Genomic DNA, 16025 nt, shown 5'->3' with positions numbered 1-16025 from the left:
TTACCGGTTATTAACACCAGTTAGTGATAGTAACCGAGGCCGGCGGCATAATTTGCTCTGTCCCGCACCGCAGCGAAATAAAGCCAACGCTTTTACAGAAAGAAACGAAACCTCGGACCTGAACAACGAAGTAGTAGAGCATACTCAATACTAGACCCATCCGGCAGAGGATAATTATAATTAAACCCAATACACTATTATCACGGAATAGTTAATTAAAATGTTGTTGTGTTTAAAGTATAGATGTAGTAATTCGTATATTGGGTATACGTAAAATTTATAATTTTGATCTGAAGCTCCCCTTAATTCATCGCTTCGTGAATCGTGATGTTAAAAGATATTATTTAGGTCTTGTGACTAATAAATGAAGTCCCTAAGGGTTGTTCTTTGTGTTGTTACTCCCCGTTAAGTTATAACTGTAAAAGTTAAAATACATAACTAATGAATTTCTTTATAACTCGTGATTTTCAGTTTATGAAACCTCATCGCGTAAATTTCCTTATTGATTATTCTCTACGACTCATGCTTGTCGGTATCCTTTCTGGGGGTTTTACTTTTCATTGATCCCTGCGTCAAATTCTGGTTTATCAGGATGGGTATACCAATTTTCAACTTTAACTATTCTATTAAATAACTTATTGATAATGTATGGCCATACACTTGAATTGAATTTAATCAGCAGGTTTGACACCGTTTTTGTATCCGATATATTTAATAGCTCACGAACATGATGGTCAATATTATGTTCCTAGAAAAATGAGACACTACCTGGAGGAAAAAATTTAAAACTATGGTATTGAAGGTGAAAAATATTGCAAAGGATTATTTACTTTACTTCAACATACAAGGAGTATCACCAATCGTGTTTGGTTTAAAATTTTTAACATTACAACTAAGCGCTTTTGGCTTCTGGATCAATTCGAGCACTTTCATTCCCTTAAAAGTCATAAAGACTTGTAAATGAAGTATGCATTGAACCTGTTTATGTACCATACAATTAAGGCGTGATTATGCAGGTGGAACCCGATTTTACAAAATCGTTGCATAGATCACTCAATTTCCTTTCTCTTTAATTAAGAATACGACTAAAGATCTAAAATCTTGTTAAACTCTCAAATTTGGGATTATAAATTTATTTCTAAGGGATGGCATTGACTCGATTAAAAACTGATTTATGATTAAAAGAATTCAAGTGGTCTCTTTATTTCGTAATGCTCGATCGTTATATTTTGTAATGCTCGATAAATGAATGCGTGAAATTGTCTCGTTGTTTTGATCTTCGCAGCATCAGATTGAAGTGATGTTTGCAGAGATAGTTTGTGGGCAGGAAAGTGTGAATTCAATGCCAACAACTATTTACTTATATTATTGTTCATTGTATAGATACTGAATTATTCAGATACTATTGGATAACAGTGGGCGAATATCGGACGGCCATTTTGAAAGTTTATCCCATACCAATAGTATTTGCGTAGGTGCAAATGTTATGGTTACACTAATATCTTAGCAAACATAATTATTTATTGCGTTCCCACGCTGTTATTAACAAATAAATACTTTCATAAGACAGTTTATGTACACATACATTTATGGTGAATGACTAAAGAGATTATTTGCGATACTCGAAACTATTCGAAGACTTGATTCCCCCCTCGTTTCATACATAATAAAAGCTTGAGAATACTTTCAAGCACGTTTAACTCTCTCTAAAAAGAGGCGTGGAGTGATCAATTTTTCCCACACATATACAAGTGCCAGACAGTCACAGATTGCATCTTCAGATATATAAAAGGATATAAATAGCGGGTGTAGGAAATGCTTAAGTGATACTCGCTGCAGGGTGCTTATGGCTTATGAGTACACCAAAGGCATTAAGCTTCAGCAATACTGTCGGAGCTAAGTAAGCTAGCACCTCTTAAGGCGAATCGGGAGCATTCTTAAACCCACACTATTATTATATATTCTTAAGTAGTTCTGATCGTCTGTTACCTTTTCATAGATAAATGACGACATAAGTTGGATAGTTATTGGACCGGAAAAACAGACGGTTCCCGTTGGATTAAACAACAAAACAGACTCGGCCTTAGACACTGGATGCAGTTATTTCTATATTTTGCTATACTATAAATTACATTTTTGTTTAATGAAACTAAATAATTTGTGTTTGTTATAATGTCCAAAAGTAATAAATTTTCATATCCTGTTGATATAATCAAGGCAATAAAATGGTTGCTACGAGAAAAGTTTATTAGCTGTGATTTGTTGATTTTTATTTTCTTTTTAGTATCTATTATTCTTAGAAATAGGTGGAAATCCCAAAGGAATTCTCACATTACCTTGTAGATATATCTGCTGTGTTATGTTGGCTTTCGGGATTTTATAATTTGAGGACATAGTGGGGATCATAATTTATAAGTATCGACAGTAAGTTAAGTCATACTTGGTTTTAGACTTGTGTAAAATGTTCATTTCGCAAATAATAAAAGAAACCGTTGTAGGCGCTGTACCAATAAAAACAGGTGTGTTGCAATCATAGGAAGCGTGCAATCTCTGTTAGATTTATTACATATTTTTATTGTAAGATGTGTAGAAGTCAGGTGGATCTTTTAATTGCACTTCAACGACGACGTTTTAAAAAGAGATATGCGGAATCATTTTGTAGTTATAGGTTAGTATGATTAACAATAAGGATAGTGACGAATGAAGACGGGTGGCCCACCTAAAGCGGACAAATAAAAAACCCACTAAGCCTAAAATATCGTTTGCCAAGGACTTACAGCGTGCCTTTGATAATTCACGTATCGTTTATCGAAAGAAGCTTGAAAGCTTTAAGAAACACACTTTGTCAGAAAATAAACTTTGTTACTTAGTAATAAAACTAATAAAACCATATACTTCAGATTCCTCTTTATTACAAACTAGCTGTTGTCCGCAAATTCGTACGCGTTTTCTTTGGTTTGGGTTGGATGACATATACATATTTTATGCAAAATCTTAATGATAATTCAAGCGGCATATATGCAACTTTTAAAACATTTTTTCCGGGATAAAAATGATCCCTTATCCTTCTTCATTATGCAAGTTAATTGTGTGCCGCTCTTCATCAAGATCGGTTTACCGGTTGAGCCAAACGCATTACATTTAGAATATTATACTTATTTATGAGCATACCAATGAGATGTGCAAATTCAAATTGGAAAAATTCAAGAGATGAAAAATTCAAGCGTAGAAGTAGGTGGCACGCAATTAACTATATATTTCATTTTCATAAGAGATGCACTAAGGATAGCGTTGATAGGTACGTTACCTAAACAGGGCAAATAAAAAAAACTCGCCAGGCATAACATATCGTTCACGAAGGACGCGTGCCTCCTTAAGCGCATTTTAGCTCTCGCTCGCACAAATTATCACTCCGCACCGCGAATCAGGTACAGCTTTTATTACTTATCAAAACCAGTTTAGCATAACTGCTAGGGAGTAATGAATGCAGATAAAATGCTAATATAAGAAATTCTTGATATAGTTTGCTAAATTGCTCGCGTTGTTGTCCGAATAGAATACAACAGTGGGTAATTGCTACGCAATGTCGTTTTTTGTTTGATTTCTATGAATATTGTTGTTTTGTTATTTACTTGGTGTTGGTCGCATTTTTGGTCATTTTATAACATGGAGTAAAGTAGTGAATCTAATGGGCTCCCTAGTATGACACCTTTGGACTAATTTGATAATTCCAAGGCACAACACGCTTATACTGGCTATAAACACTCAAACTTATCTTCTTTACATACGATTTTAAATTATATTTATTCCGATTAATTATTCTGAACATAAGTCTTTAACAGTGATCCAAATAGGTAGAGTATATTTGCTAAAACTTGGTTTTTGTTTACAAGAATAAAAAAAATTCAATATTAATTCAATAATGTTTAAAGTTGATACAAGTAAACAAAAAATGGTAAGTAATGTTCAAATAACAAACATTCTCAGTTTAATTAGTTCTGGTAAGGTAAATTCACGTTTAATCTTTTTAATAAATAAAAAAATATATATGTTGCGCAATTCAATTATGTAACAACAACCTTGAAATGATGAAAAATTACAATCACATCTTTTGAATTTTTGACAATTCTGGTAAATAAAAATAAAATTAGGATTCAGTTATTTTTCTGTTTTATTAACATCTTTAAATAAACTTCAACAATGTTTTGCAGATGTCTGGAAAAAATTTAGTCATAAGGAATTTTGCTGTGCATTTAAGGTTGGGTGAATATGCTACCTCTGTAATAATCACTCTAAAACTTTAACTAAACAAATGTCACAATCTTATTGTGACTTAAAAAAAGCAAAACACAGCAGTGCATATTGATAAACATAGTATTTTACACACACTTGCGGAGATTAGCGTATTATATCATTTAATTGAGTTAGATAATAACCTTGTCACATATTATGTTGGTAGGTGTAAAACTGGTAGTAAGTCTTAGTTTGTTTTTACTTTCACTCTCCACAGTTGTGACAATCTGTGACAGTAAAGATAATTTAGGTTTGTATTGAAAGGTTGACATCCTGAAGATGAGCTGGTGTTTTAGCAAAAAGTGCATGGTATTGCATTTTGTAAGATCTTTGTGATGTATGTATTATGTTAAGATTGAAAAAGATGTGCAGATTTGGTTTTTGCAGAATATCTTGTTTTTTCTTTTTAAATCATTTCATTGAATAGTAATGAAAATTTTGTTGATGTTTTAAGAATAGCAAGCAAAAGGGTTGTACATAAAGAGCACAAAAGTAAGCAGCTACCCACTAGAAATTTCACACAAGAGAAAATTATTCTTCTTCCTAGTTTAGAGTGGCTGACGAGATGATAGACATGTCCTTAAGCTTCATTGGATAGAACTGCTACCCGTGCAGGTAAAACAGTGCTGATTCTGTTCTTAAATGAATTGATAGCTCTAAAAATAGTGTTTCTGTGTAGTGAAATGTAGTGTTGTACATTTCTACAGAAAACATTGCAGAAATGGATAGCATTGCTTGCTAACCGGTTAATTGCTGCCCACACAACCACTGCCTCTTGTCCTCACTTTAACAAACTTTTAAGAAATATAATATCCAAATTCTATGTTAGCCAAGTCTTTATCTGTCAGACAGGATACAGCATAGAAATGCTCTTATCTAATCTAAAAAGAAAGAAAAAGTGTTTGATATTGTTGACCCAGACTTGGGCACAGGCTTCCTTTCTTGTAGGAGAGAGTTTTGGTTATGGGCTTCTAATGGCACAAGTGTGCCCAGCAACAATGGTATAATGTTCTCTGAGACATGTAGGTTAAAAAACAGTGATTTCCTGACTCCAGCTCGGCTAGCATGAACAGGAGACAATTATATTCCTGGGGAAAGGATAAAAATGTATCTCCTACAGCTTTATTAACGTTCAAAGCACTGGGTAATATATGGGTGATAATAAATAGGGGTAAACTTCTCCTATTCCATGTTCCCATGCTTTAGCGAGTGGACACGTTAATTGTATCCCCAGGGGATATAATCGGGGGGATATAATATTTGACTCCTGCGCGTGCTAGCCCTGCAGGCTAGTGCTGAGAAGTTCTTGACTGAAAACACTGGCAACAAGACCCGAGAATCGAATCCAGGATCGTGTACGTAGTCGAACTACTATAACAAGACGCAGTTTATTATGCACGTACTTGGAGACATGATTAAATTAATTTCAAACTGTCAATCACTATTATTCTAAAAAGAACATGACTCAGCGCATGATACAAACGGTATATATTAAAAGCTCGTTACAAATATGCAATGAACTCATCCGTTAATGATAGCTTACCGAAGCTCTCAGTTAGTTTCAGCATAACACCGCCAATGTGCATATCTCCTTTCACGACCATGGTACGTTTCTCGTTCATATCCGTCACGTAGATGGTGAGGTTCCATGATCCATCACCAACAATTTCACCGTCCGCGAGCATTTTGTATGTTTTTATGTTCACTTTGCACTATAAAGTCACTTCCGATGGCGCATCGCGATTTTATGTAAACAAATATCTAATAGACAACCACCGCAAACGCTGGATGACATTCGACTGGCATAGGGGGCGGAATGCGGGTGATGACCCGCGGTCGCGCGGCTGACTGGAAAAGAATATTCCGTTTTCCACATCCGTCCGACTTACCAACCTACCAACCGACATAAGAAGGAAAAATGTCAGTAGTTAGTAAGAGATAGCATTTTTTACCAACTTCTACCCCGTGAGGACACTGAAACTTCTCTCTTTGAACTAGTTTATATACTGTGTAGTGTGTATACTGTGCTTATAATAATTTGTTCACGTTTGTGATGTTCCGCAAGCGATTAAACGTTCCGGTAGGGATAGGGGTTTAATTAATTTAACTGCCATACTCTCTAACAGGTTAGCCCGGTATCATTTTAGACTGCATCATCACTTACCACAAGGTAAGTGATAACTTTTAGTGGAATAAATAAATAAAACCTATTCTTGGCTCAACTACTGGACCGATTTTAATTAAATTTGGCCCATAATAAATATCTGCTTGATACCGTAAAAAAATTATATTATTAGGAAAACCAGTTGTAGTCCTTTGGCATTACTTTGGTTTTTTTCGGTTTTTTAAAGATGGCTAACACATTTTTTGACTGGAGAAGTTCGGTAAATAATGTAAAATTAGTGTCTTATTGAAAAAAAGTTTGAATAAAACACAATATCCTTCAGCGTGATTATTATTTCCATTTACCACCACCACTGTCACATTCAAACGATTGTATATTGAAGATATCATAAATTGTTATTAAATTCAATAATAAAATACAAAGTTTGTCAATGTGGCGACTGCAAATTTTCACTATTTATAACCCAAAAAAGCCTATAACCTAACCTCAACTCAGTATAAAATTCACCCACTCCGTGTTTTTATGTCTGCTTTCATCTTTGACTTTTTTAGTATGTTTTTGTTTATTTCGCAACCACTATAATGCTACTTGGTTAAACGTTACAGTATCATATTAGCGATAAAAAATATTATCTCACAATATTAAAAAAATTGGTCGGTGGTTGGTTGTGTCGGTGTGGTACTCCTTTAAGAACACCATATACTTCAAACTATGCTATGTGTTAACTCTTTAGTCTCTAAGAAATTGATATCTGTACTAACAATTGTCAATGTCTTTATGTCATTCATATGTCATGTCATTCGTGAATAGGCTATGTACCTGTGGTGAACATAACACAAATCCATTTTTATATTTTTGTCGTAATTTAGTTTTTTTTATCTTAAGATTTGCCATTTGTTTTATGTGGCTTTTTAATTGGCTCTTTGTTACGTGCAATGTAGCCTTTCTATATCCTACACTTGTTACTACAATCACGCATGCGCTAAGTTTAGTTTCAAGTGTTCGTTCTATATGAATAATAATAGATTATCATCAAAAGAAATGGTCGCTAAGAGTAAAAACAAAGGTAATAATTTACTTAAATATACATGTGCTATAACACTTATTTTTAAAAGTCAAAATTTTACTTAAAATATGCTTCTTACAGCTTTGTCCTGTTCAACACCGGAACATAGGATAGAATCACCATCTAGAGATAGTGATTCTATTTGTGATTCTGAGTCGGCCAGTCCTGTACCATTTCTATGTACGCAAGATGGAGCAGAGGGTGAGACAGATGTTGTTTGGAATTTCTATACACCTAAATCTGAAACAGCTAAATCACGGCTTAAAAATACTACACCTTTAAGCAGGCGGCCAAAAAAAACAGTAAGATCCATTCCAAACGAAAAACCCATACCCAGACGTAGACCTGTAAAACCCTCCCAGAAGAAAACTGAACTGTTTCAAGATCTTCTGGAATTGAATCAGAATTTGCATGAATACATTTCTAAAAAGCCTTCTGTCACCACAGTTGTAAGTAAGCCACAGTCTGAAGAAGATATATTTAGTGATACAAGTGACAGTTCACCAAGAAGTGGATTAAAAAGCAAGAATCGCTGCCTTAGGAAGAACGTTCTAAGTTCAAAGTTTACAAAAGCTGAACCAGAGAGTGGCCTGGAGTCAGATGATTCAATGAACGAGTGCTTATTGAAAGCCAGTCAGGTTGTGGAGGAAAATATATTGAACTTACAGCCTAAACCAGCAAAAAGGCCTTGTTTTGACTCAATTACAAAATGTTTTAAGCCAGGCCTAAGTGTAAACATAGATCAGGATTCAATGGACACCATTTTAAATAATATCAAGTTAGAATCACCATCTGTACATAGAATAAAAAAGTGTGATTCACCTAAATTAAATAATGACTCCTTTGATTGTTTACTTGGTAATTTAAATGATAGTGCCTTAGAGAGACTCTCACAAATGCCAATAAAAAGTGAATCACGGAATAGAACAAGTAAAATTAATGAAAGTAGTTGGATGTTGAAAGAATTAGTTGTTTGTGATGGAAGCCCATCATCTAAGACTGTTTTCGGCAGGCATAATTCAATGCCAGAGTCTCCGTCAGTCAATAATAGTAATAAACCTTCAACCAGCGGAACGGCTTTTGGAAGGTACAGTTCAATGCCATTCAACAAAAGTGATGACAAAATAACAGGTCAGTGTAATATAAGGATTCTGTATTTGTAAATTTTGTATGCATTATTTAACACTGCTTGCCTGCCTCATCTGTGGTCTAATGTTTATGTATTTTACTTTGTGTACATTATAAACATTATCTAATGATGGTATGATGAGGGCATGGGATGAGTTGTACATTTCATGAAAAATATTAAAACAATCTACTATTGAAACTACTAATTAGAACTTATCATGTGCATAAATTAGTCTTGAAAGGTATTGAGTTTTTCTTAGCCTAGAAGTGGGAAATTAATAGGGTGAGCAAGGGTGATGAGGAGTAGTGGCGTGCACTGGGTTCTTACCAGGGCATGCATACAGTGGGAAGATTGCCAAAAACGCCAAAAATCCTCCTACTATACGAGTTATTTATCAATTTTAGGGTAGGCAGAGCTTTTGTGAATGTACCAAGTGCAAGTCACTGATGACGAGGTTATGTGACTGTCTACAAATAAGTTACAATGCGTTAGCTTAGGGTATTATGTAAAATAAAAGATGCATGAAAAAATTACTAATCAGAAGTTTTGGTAAATGCATTAAAATTACAATGTACTTGCTTTATTAGATATTTATTTATAAAAAAAAAATTAGTTCCAGGAGATTCTCCAATAAGATGCACACCTGATGAAATAAAGAAGAAACATAAACAAGCAAGAGAAAAGCTTATGGCCAAAAGACAGCTTCCTTTTACCGCAACGCAGCAGTCCATACCAACGTTATTACAATCACAAATAAATCCAGTTCCTAAAAAAACAAGTTTCCAACTTAAAGTTCCCAGTAGTAAGGTTAATTCAGTGGAAAGAAAAGATGCTGTTCAGAAAACTAATACAGATGTGGATATAAAATTGATAATCGAAAAGAAGAGACAGGAAGCTTTAATGAAGCTCAGAAAAAGGCAACCTCTAAGTAAATAGCATGACCTCTTCAATAGTGATAAATATAGAGACAAATTGGCAGGTTTATAATTAGTGATATCCTTTTCACAATGTTGTCTGCAGAATAAGATGGCTCTACTTCAAATTTGTCATTTTAGATTAAAATTATGTATTTGTCAAAAAGTTAACTGATTGACAAAACTAAAATTAGGCACAACTTTTACAATGCAATTAATGGTTTCATTACTAGTTACAGTAAGAAATATGAAATATTATGTTCCTTACCCTTCTTTTATAACACAATTCTGTGATTATTAGCATCTTTTTATTCAGCTAAGGACAAATTATGTTGAACTTTATGCCTGTCAATTAAGCTTTGCATATGTATACTGAATTAACTGACCTGTTTTTGATAATATTTTAGAAATGTTATGTTTATATTATAGGAATAAAATGGTTGTTATTTTTCAAAACAATTATGATTTTATTATTATGAGTCTACTTTTTATTAAAATATAATATTCTTTTTATGGATTGTATTCATGTTTTCAATGCTCGTTTTATGTGTGGATTTCATTTAATGTTATTAAATAATAATAATTGATATTATGTGATTACATTGTGATTTTGTGGACAAGACTTCAAATATAAATATTTTATTCTGGAATGTATGTTTTAAATTGATTAACTATGGCTTACAACTTTGCTTGGCAATTGAAAAAAGCTAGGTATTGGCTACCTGTGCATTTTAATAAAGTTCAGTCACTTAGCAGGCGATGGATTGAGTTACGCCTTGAAAATCTGTACATGACTAAATCGAAAATGAGAAATTAGTGAGAAAAATCATTGTTCTCAAAGTATAACTTTTAAGGTTCGGTTCTGAAAGATCGGTTTATATAGTAGAATATATAAGACCTTCAAGCGAGCCCATAAGTGGCATAAAGATCATGGAGCATGAAAATCCCTGTAAAAACATTGAGATTCATCATTATTGTAGCTATAGGAACACTGCTTCATAGTTTGTAAATTAAATCCTCTTTGGTTGTTCGTAACTCTGTTTCTCTATGAAAAAATATTTGAACTCAAGCCTGTGAAGCCCGAAAAAAAAGTTTCTATACTTTAAGATTCTGTGGTCTCAAGTGTCAACTATCAAAGTCAGTTGTCACAGGTCAGATGTCATTTGAATGTGAAAACAACGTGAAATTCTAATTTCATAGAATAATTATACTAAGTGTTTGTGATATAAAACTTGTTTATAGAGTATGATTTCGAAATATCAAATAAATGGATTGTTATAGTTTGATTGATAGATAACGCACACAGATAACAAAGTTTTTGCAGAATAAACACCATGGCAATGAATTACGTTCGCCAATTTACCAGAACTGCCCTAATTGTTCCAAAGTCGAGGAACGTAGCCCTAAGGGCTATAAGTACGAGTGAGCCGGCGAGACTTGGCATGATACCTATTGTGGTCGAACAGACTGGTAGAGGAGAGAGAGCTTACGACATTTACTCCAGACTCTTGCGGGAGCGTATTATTTGCCTAATGGGACCCATAAATGATGATATCAGCTCCCTAGTTGTAGCTCAACTCTTATTCCTGCAGTCTGAATCCAGTAAAAAACCTGTACATCTGTACATAAACTCTCCTGGCGGCAATGTGACTGCTGGTCTAGGTATATACGACACCATGCAGTACATAACTCCGCCGGTGGCGACGTGGTGTGTTGGACAAGCTTGCAGTATGGCATCCCTTCTTCTAGCAGCTGGTGCACCAGGCATGCGTCACGCATTACCAAATTCCCGTATAATGATCCATCAACCGTCTGGTGGTGTTCGTGGACAAGCCACTGATATTCAAATTCAAGCTGAAGAGATTTTAAAACTGAAGGCGCAGATTAATGGACTTTATGTCCGTCACACTGGTTTGGCTTTAGAAAAAGTGCAAAATTCCATGGAGCGAGACCATTTTATGTCACCAACCGAGGCTAAAGTGTTTGGCCTGATTGATAATATACTAGAGCACCCTCCATCCCATGCAATGGAAAATGAATGTTCAGTTCCACCAACAAGTCCAGCTGCTGCAACTACTACTGATTAGAATTTTTAGATAGAAATATGTAACAAATTAATTTTATTGACAAAGGACAATGATAATGTAAGTTAAAGGGGTAGATAGGTTTGATTGTTTGAAAAAATTTAAAAATAAAATAATTAATAATAACAATATTAATATTCATCTTTATAAACTGCTGCCAAAGTTACCCTCCAATACTGGTTGCAGTGAAATAAACACAAGCATTTTCTTGGATGTTATATCAGGTAACATTTTGTAGGTGCATTCAATGTTAACTAGGTGAAGAAATGTAATTATTTAGCCTTCCTTAGGAAGGCTAGATTTATGACACTAATTAGTGATGACAAATGGCTTAAAAATGGAAAGTAACATATTTAACATACTAATAATATCAAATGTTGGTTTTCAAATTTTTATCAACTATCTGAACTTAGTTTGGATGATTAACCAGTTTTAATGAGAATACAACCCATCTACCTCCTTACTTATAACACCATTGGTATGGGTAAAGTAAAATATATGAGTTTAATTTTTTAAACATTTTCTTTTAATATTATTACAAATCCAATTATAGTAATATGAAACATTCGTGTAGACTGGAAGAGCGGGCAGGGATGGCAGTTTGTAAGAAAGGACTCCTAATAATTGATAGTTGCGAGTTATTAAACCACTGCCCGAGTCTCCCCTGTAACAAAAATAGTTATAATCTATATCCATGTGCAAATTAATATGTTTATTTTTATCAAGGTAATTTGATATCTATTGCTTTGTACTGGCCAATTGTTGATAACTCTTAATCACGAAGGTTAGTTTCCGCACGATGTTTTACTTCACAGTTACAGCAAGTAATATTTGACTGCTTAAAACGCACATAACTCCAGAGAAGTTATAAAGGTGCTTGCTGGGATTGGCCCGAAGGAGAGGCTGAAGTCCTTATCCACCAGGCTGTTACTCCTTCATTAAAGGCATAAACAGTATTAAAATAATATTACTTACGCCGCCGGCCTTGGGTCTGACGCTCGCGTACTCCCTGCGCACAGCATACCTGGTCCAGAGACTACACTGGAGCAAACTTTTTGATTCCCTACTGTCTGTGTTACTGCTTTGAGTAACATTGTCCCTTCATTAGTGATGTCCTAGAAATAAGATTGTACAAATCTGTTGAATCATTATACCAAGCTAGACTTAGGCAGCACCTATGTCTAGCAACAGTCTAAGATCTACTATACATCCCAGCGTAACACTGACCTACAAATAAGGTACCTCTTTGCAGCAGTAGCCAGACAAACTTGCGGATCGTTCGTCTGGTTAATTATTTTGTAACTTTACGTCGTCTTCTTAACCGATGTATATCTTATGCAGTACATCTAAATAGGGTGATCGGGCTCGCACCTATAGACAGGTTGGACGATTTGGATTAATAATAAGAGCATATTTCAGCACTCCGTGGTCATGTACCGTGTGCGTTGAACGGATTCGTCGACTGACCCGCTAGGGGGGTCTATTAATGCTGCGTTTTCCTACGACCACTATCCAAGCTGTCCCGTAATAGCTCTTTGATTCTTCTTTTATGGATTACTTCAGATCTGATTTAATCAACTAGATATATTTCTCCTACCCTAGCTTTGTTGGTTGTTTTTCTACGGACAATCTCAGTTCTGATTTGATCGCGTAGAGATATTTCTAGCAGAGCTCAGTCAGTTCCTTCTAAGGATCTCCTCATTTCCGATTTGATCTCATGATACCCCTACCGTACCTACGAGTTTTACGTTTAAATCGTAATGGTTTTGTCTGCCAAATGGCTCTAAGCTTTCTTAATCCATAGTTTACCATCATGTGTATGAGCAGTATTAAGTCATGTAAATATAATAAGTACTTACATTTATGATACCCCATCCTGCTAATGAGCCTTTTTTGTTTCGAGGGAAATATTTCATTATTATTATCCGTTTGACACTATTGCCCAAAGGTAATTTATGAGGAAGATATACTAGCGCTATATCATTCTCCACCACTTCGGGATCGTACTTCTCATGGACAATCGGCAAACGTGTCTTTCTGACAATAGTGGTCTGAAAATATAACTTAGTTCTAGTCTAAATAACATTAAGTAGGTAGGTATGTGTAAATTTTGTTTAGGTGCAATCGGTTTTCTTATTTCTTTCTGCCGCCAGGTGGGTAGGCATACCTCAAATAAATTATCAATTTACTCGTTAGGAAATAACCATAGTCATCCCTCGTGCCTCGGAGAGCACGCATGCACGCAGCATGTCGTGATTATAATATTTCTTTAGAGGCTGCTGATCTTAAACCATCTCTCACATGAGAGAAGCCCTCAGTAGAAACATTCATGATAGCCTAAAAGCGTTGATGATGAGACAATGTCTCTGGTGCTATAAGTTGCATCTTTACACGAAGGCATAATCGATTCGATGGCAGAAACGATATATTAATTTGTCTACGACCATTTATCATGATGTATGGCGTATATGACAAGAGTAGTCTGAAATTCCTAGCGTAATGACGGCGCGTAAAATAAAAATAGCGATATCTCTAATTGTTGGTACCCACAAAAATAAATATTTGTATGTTTGCACAGACTAACCTTTTCCAAATCTTCGTGACCAGCATATGCCACAATTTCGTCTTTACTTCTTCTTTGTTCTTCTGAAAAACAGTGGGCTGCCGTCAGTAGGAAGTGTTGGTTTACTACGGAGGATCCACAAATATGAGTGGACCGTTCTGGTTTTATTATTTCTAGAAAGACAGCGTGAGGAAAATGACAGATTTTCACAAACTGCCCATCGACTACGCGACCTTCTGGATTCTCCTGACTTGAATAAATTTTGAATCTTGAACATAAAATGGCCAGTGAAAAACATGCCATGAAGCCAACCATGCTCTCCTTAATTTAACGGCAGTCAAAAGGCCAAGATTTTATGGATTTAATTAAGATTAATCTTTTAAGTGTTCATTAAATCCTCAAGAATATGTTGATTGAATTTACAAAATCTCGTACTAATACTATAAGTGCAATATTTATTATCTTGATTTAATAACTTTTTAGGAGAAGTAGCAATAATATATTATCGCTTTCTTATAGGTAGTATATAACACTACTATTTCTTAAAGTTTAGCAGTTAGGTATTTGTACTTTAAAATGTGAGCGATACAGCGTTCTAATAAGCAAGCATTAGGTTATGAAATGATGCTGTTAGGTATGAATTATTGTTTTAATTTAGGTTTCAACCTATAAACGAAATTGAGCTGCAAATAGGTCCTCAAATTCGGTCTTAAGCGTACATTGACCAATACAGAGCACCTTATCTTTAGCTAGAAGTCGCGTCGGATTAAAGGCCTTAGTTGGAATACTCTAATGTGGTCATAACAAAAACTAGACTTGGCTAAGTTTGTTGTGGTCTTCTTACGTACCATTACTCTGGGACATTAGGAACACGTAGTTTTATGTTAATGAGTGTGCTTGTCATCATAAGCTCAATATTATACAATAGTTAAGTATCTACTGGTAACATATAAACGATTTATAAAGGTTTTTTTAAACTACCTATGTTTTTATTATTATTTAAATAATGAATAGTTTTAAAGAAATATGTAGATATTTTTTCTATTTTTTAATTTTTTTAAGATAAATTACAAACATTCTGTCAAATTGAAGAATAACGTAGGCATAAAAATCAAATCGCGCGCAACCACTGGTATTTTAAATATTTTTAGTCGGGACAATGCTACCAGCATGGATAGCATGAGCGCCACGAGATAATTATCACTACTCGTTACTAGTATTTTTTCTATAAAGATAGACGAGATAATGGGTAGACATAACTCTCTCGTGCCGCGCATGCTAACCCTACAGGCGTTAAGATTGTATTCCGAGCGAGTGTTTGACGACTGAAGAGTTTCTTAAGCATAGTACCCTTCGTAAGACAAGGTCAATCTCAAAGAGAAAACAAATGTAGGTTGTTACACAGTATCTTCACTCGGCAACAGCGCTTATGATTGTTGGGTCCTTTCATTATTAGCTGTGAAAAGGCTTGGAGCTTTGGGAAGTCCGCGCTTGCGTGGTCCCCGGATCGATATATGGTGACGTCAGCAGAAGTACGTCTTCAGTCAGCCGCCGGTGGCCGCAGCGGAAACATGTGGCTGCAATGCTTCGCTGCGACGGTGTTGATTACCTCGGTCGCGACCCGCGAAGTCTTCACCAACTCGTTCCTGGTGCGGTTCAAGAGGTCCATCAACCAAGAGGAGGCTCACAAAGTCGCGCTCAGCCACGGCTTTGACAACCTTGGCCCGGTGAGCTACCACGTGATTATATGTAAACATAACCATAAGCTTTCGTCTGTATTTATGAGCGTAACATAATTTCGCACGGAAATTGACAGACGCGCTACATTTGGCTAATTCAATTTTATCTTCG

At 35.1% G+C, this 16025-nt stretch overlaps 5 protein-coding genes across 6 annotated transcripts in view; 3 read left to right on the top strand and 2 right to left on the bottom strand.

Moving 5' to 3' along the window:
* LOC120631891 (unc-112-related protein-like) overlaps window positions 1–6108 on the bottom strand; it is a 60589-nt gene extending 54481 nt beyond the window's left edge. For both annotated transcript variants that reach the window (XM_039901564.1, XM_039901565.1), the window contains exon 1: window positions 5833–6108. In XM_039901564.1, the coding sequence (XP_039757498.1) occupies window positions 5833–5978 (146 nt within the window). In that variant the 5' untranslated portion in view covers window positions 5979–6108. The remainder of the gene's footprint in view (window positions 1–5832) is intronic.
* Window positions 6109–7230: 1122 nt separating this feature from the next.
* Window positions 7231–9981, top strand: LOC120632297. Its single transcript, XM_039902133.1, has 3 exons — window positions 7231–7484; window positions 7566–8615; window positions 9227–9981. The coding sequence occupies exons 1-3, from the start codon at window positions 7430–7432 to the stop codon at window positions 9547–9549; spliced, it is 1428 nt and encodes a 475-aa protein (XP_039758067.1). The 5' UTR covers window positions 7231–7429; the 3' UTR covers window positions 9550–9981.
* Window positions 9982–10677: 696 nt separating this feature from the next.
* Window positions 10678–12128, top strand: LOC120632075 (ATP-dependent Clp protease proteolytic subunit). The gene has a single exon (XM_039901851.1). It carries the CDS (start codon window positions 10862–10864, stop codon window positions 11612–11614), a length of 753 nt encoding a protein of 250 aa, XP_039757785.1. The 5' UTR covers window positions 10678–10861; the 3' UTR covers window positions 11615–12128.
* LOC120632074 (serine protease 52-like) lies at window positions 12046–14495 on the bottom strand. The gene is made up of 4 exons (XM_039901850.1): window positions 14196–14495; window positions 13471–13662; window positions 12587–12726; window positions 12046–12275 (listed from the first exon to the last, which is right to left on the bottom strand). The coding sequence occupies exons 1-4, from the start codon at window positions 14487–14489 to the stop codon at window positions 12116–12118; spliced, it is 786 nt and encodes a 261-aa protein (XP_039757784.1). The 5' UTR covers window positions 14490–14495; the 3' UTR covers window positions 12046–12115.
* Window positions 14496–15688: 1193 nt separating this feature from the next.
* LOC120632073 (neuroendocrine convertase 2) overlaps window positions 15689–16025 on the top strand; it is an 85100-nt gene continuing 84763 nt past the window's right edge. The window contains exon 1 of the mRNA XM_039901849.1: window positions 15689–15901. Within this exon, the coding sequence (XP_039757783.1) occupies window positions 15689–15901 (213 nt within the window). The remainder of the gene's footprint in view (window positions 15902–16025) is intronic.

This window comes from Pararge aegeria, chromosome 19 (assembly GCF_905163445.1).
Source record: "Pararge aegeria chromosome 19, ilParAegt1.1, whole genome shotgun sequence".
Lineage (NCBI taxonomy): Eukaryota > Metazoa > Arthropoda > Insecta > Lepidoptera > Nymphalidae > Pararge > Pararge aegeria.
The sequence above is the reverse complement of the archived record's forward strand: the minus strand, read 5'-3'. Positions and strand labels throughout refer to the sequence as shown.

Excerpts from the sequence above, each read along its gene's own strand:
- LOC120632074 (XM_039901850.1), bottom strand. The coding sequence starts at position 14,489 with ATGGTTGGCTTCATGGCATGTTTTTCACTGGCCATTTTATGTTCAAGA. Across the intron at positions 13,663-14,195 it reads GTCACGAAGATTTGGAAAAG|ACCACTATTGTCAGAAAGAC; the intron begins GTTAGTCTGTGC and ends TTATATTTTCAG. Across the intron at positions 12,727-13,470 it reads CAGGATGGGGTATCATAAAT|GACATCACTAATGAAGGGAC; the intron begins GTAAGTACTTAT and ends TCTTATTTCTAG.
- LOC120632297 (XM_039902133.1), top strand. The coding sequence starts at position 7,430 with ATGAATAATAATAGATTATCATCAAAAGAAATGGTCGCTAAGAGTAAA. Across the intron at positions 7,485-7,565 it reads CGCTAAGAGTAAAAACAAAG|CTTTGTCCTGTTCAACACCG; the intron begins GTAATAATTTAC and ends TGCTTCTTACAG. Across the intron at positions 8,616-9,226 it reads AAGTGATGACAAAATAACAG|TTCCAGGAGATTCTCCAATA; the intron begins GTCAGTGTAATA and ends AAAAAAAATTAG.
- LOC120632075 (XM_039901851.1), top strand. The coding sequence starts at position 10,862 with ATGGCAATGAATTACGTTCGCCAATTTACCAGAACTGCCCTAATTGTT.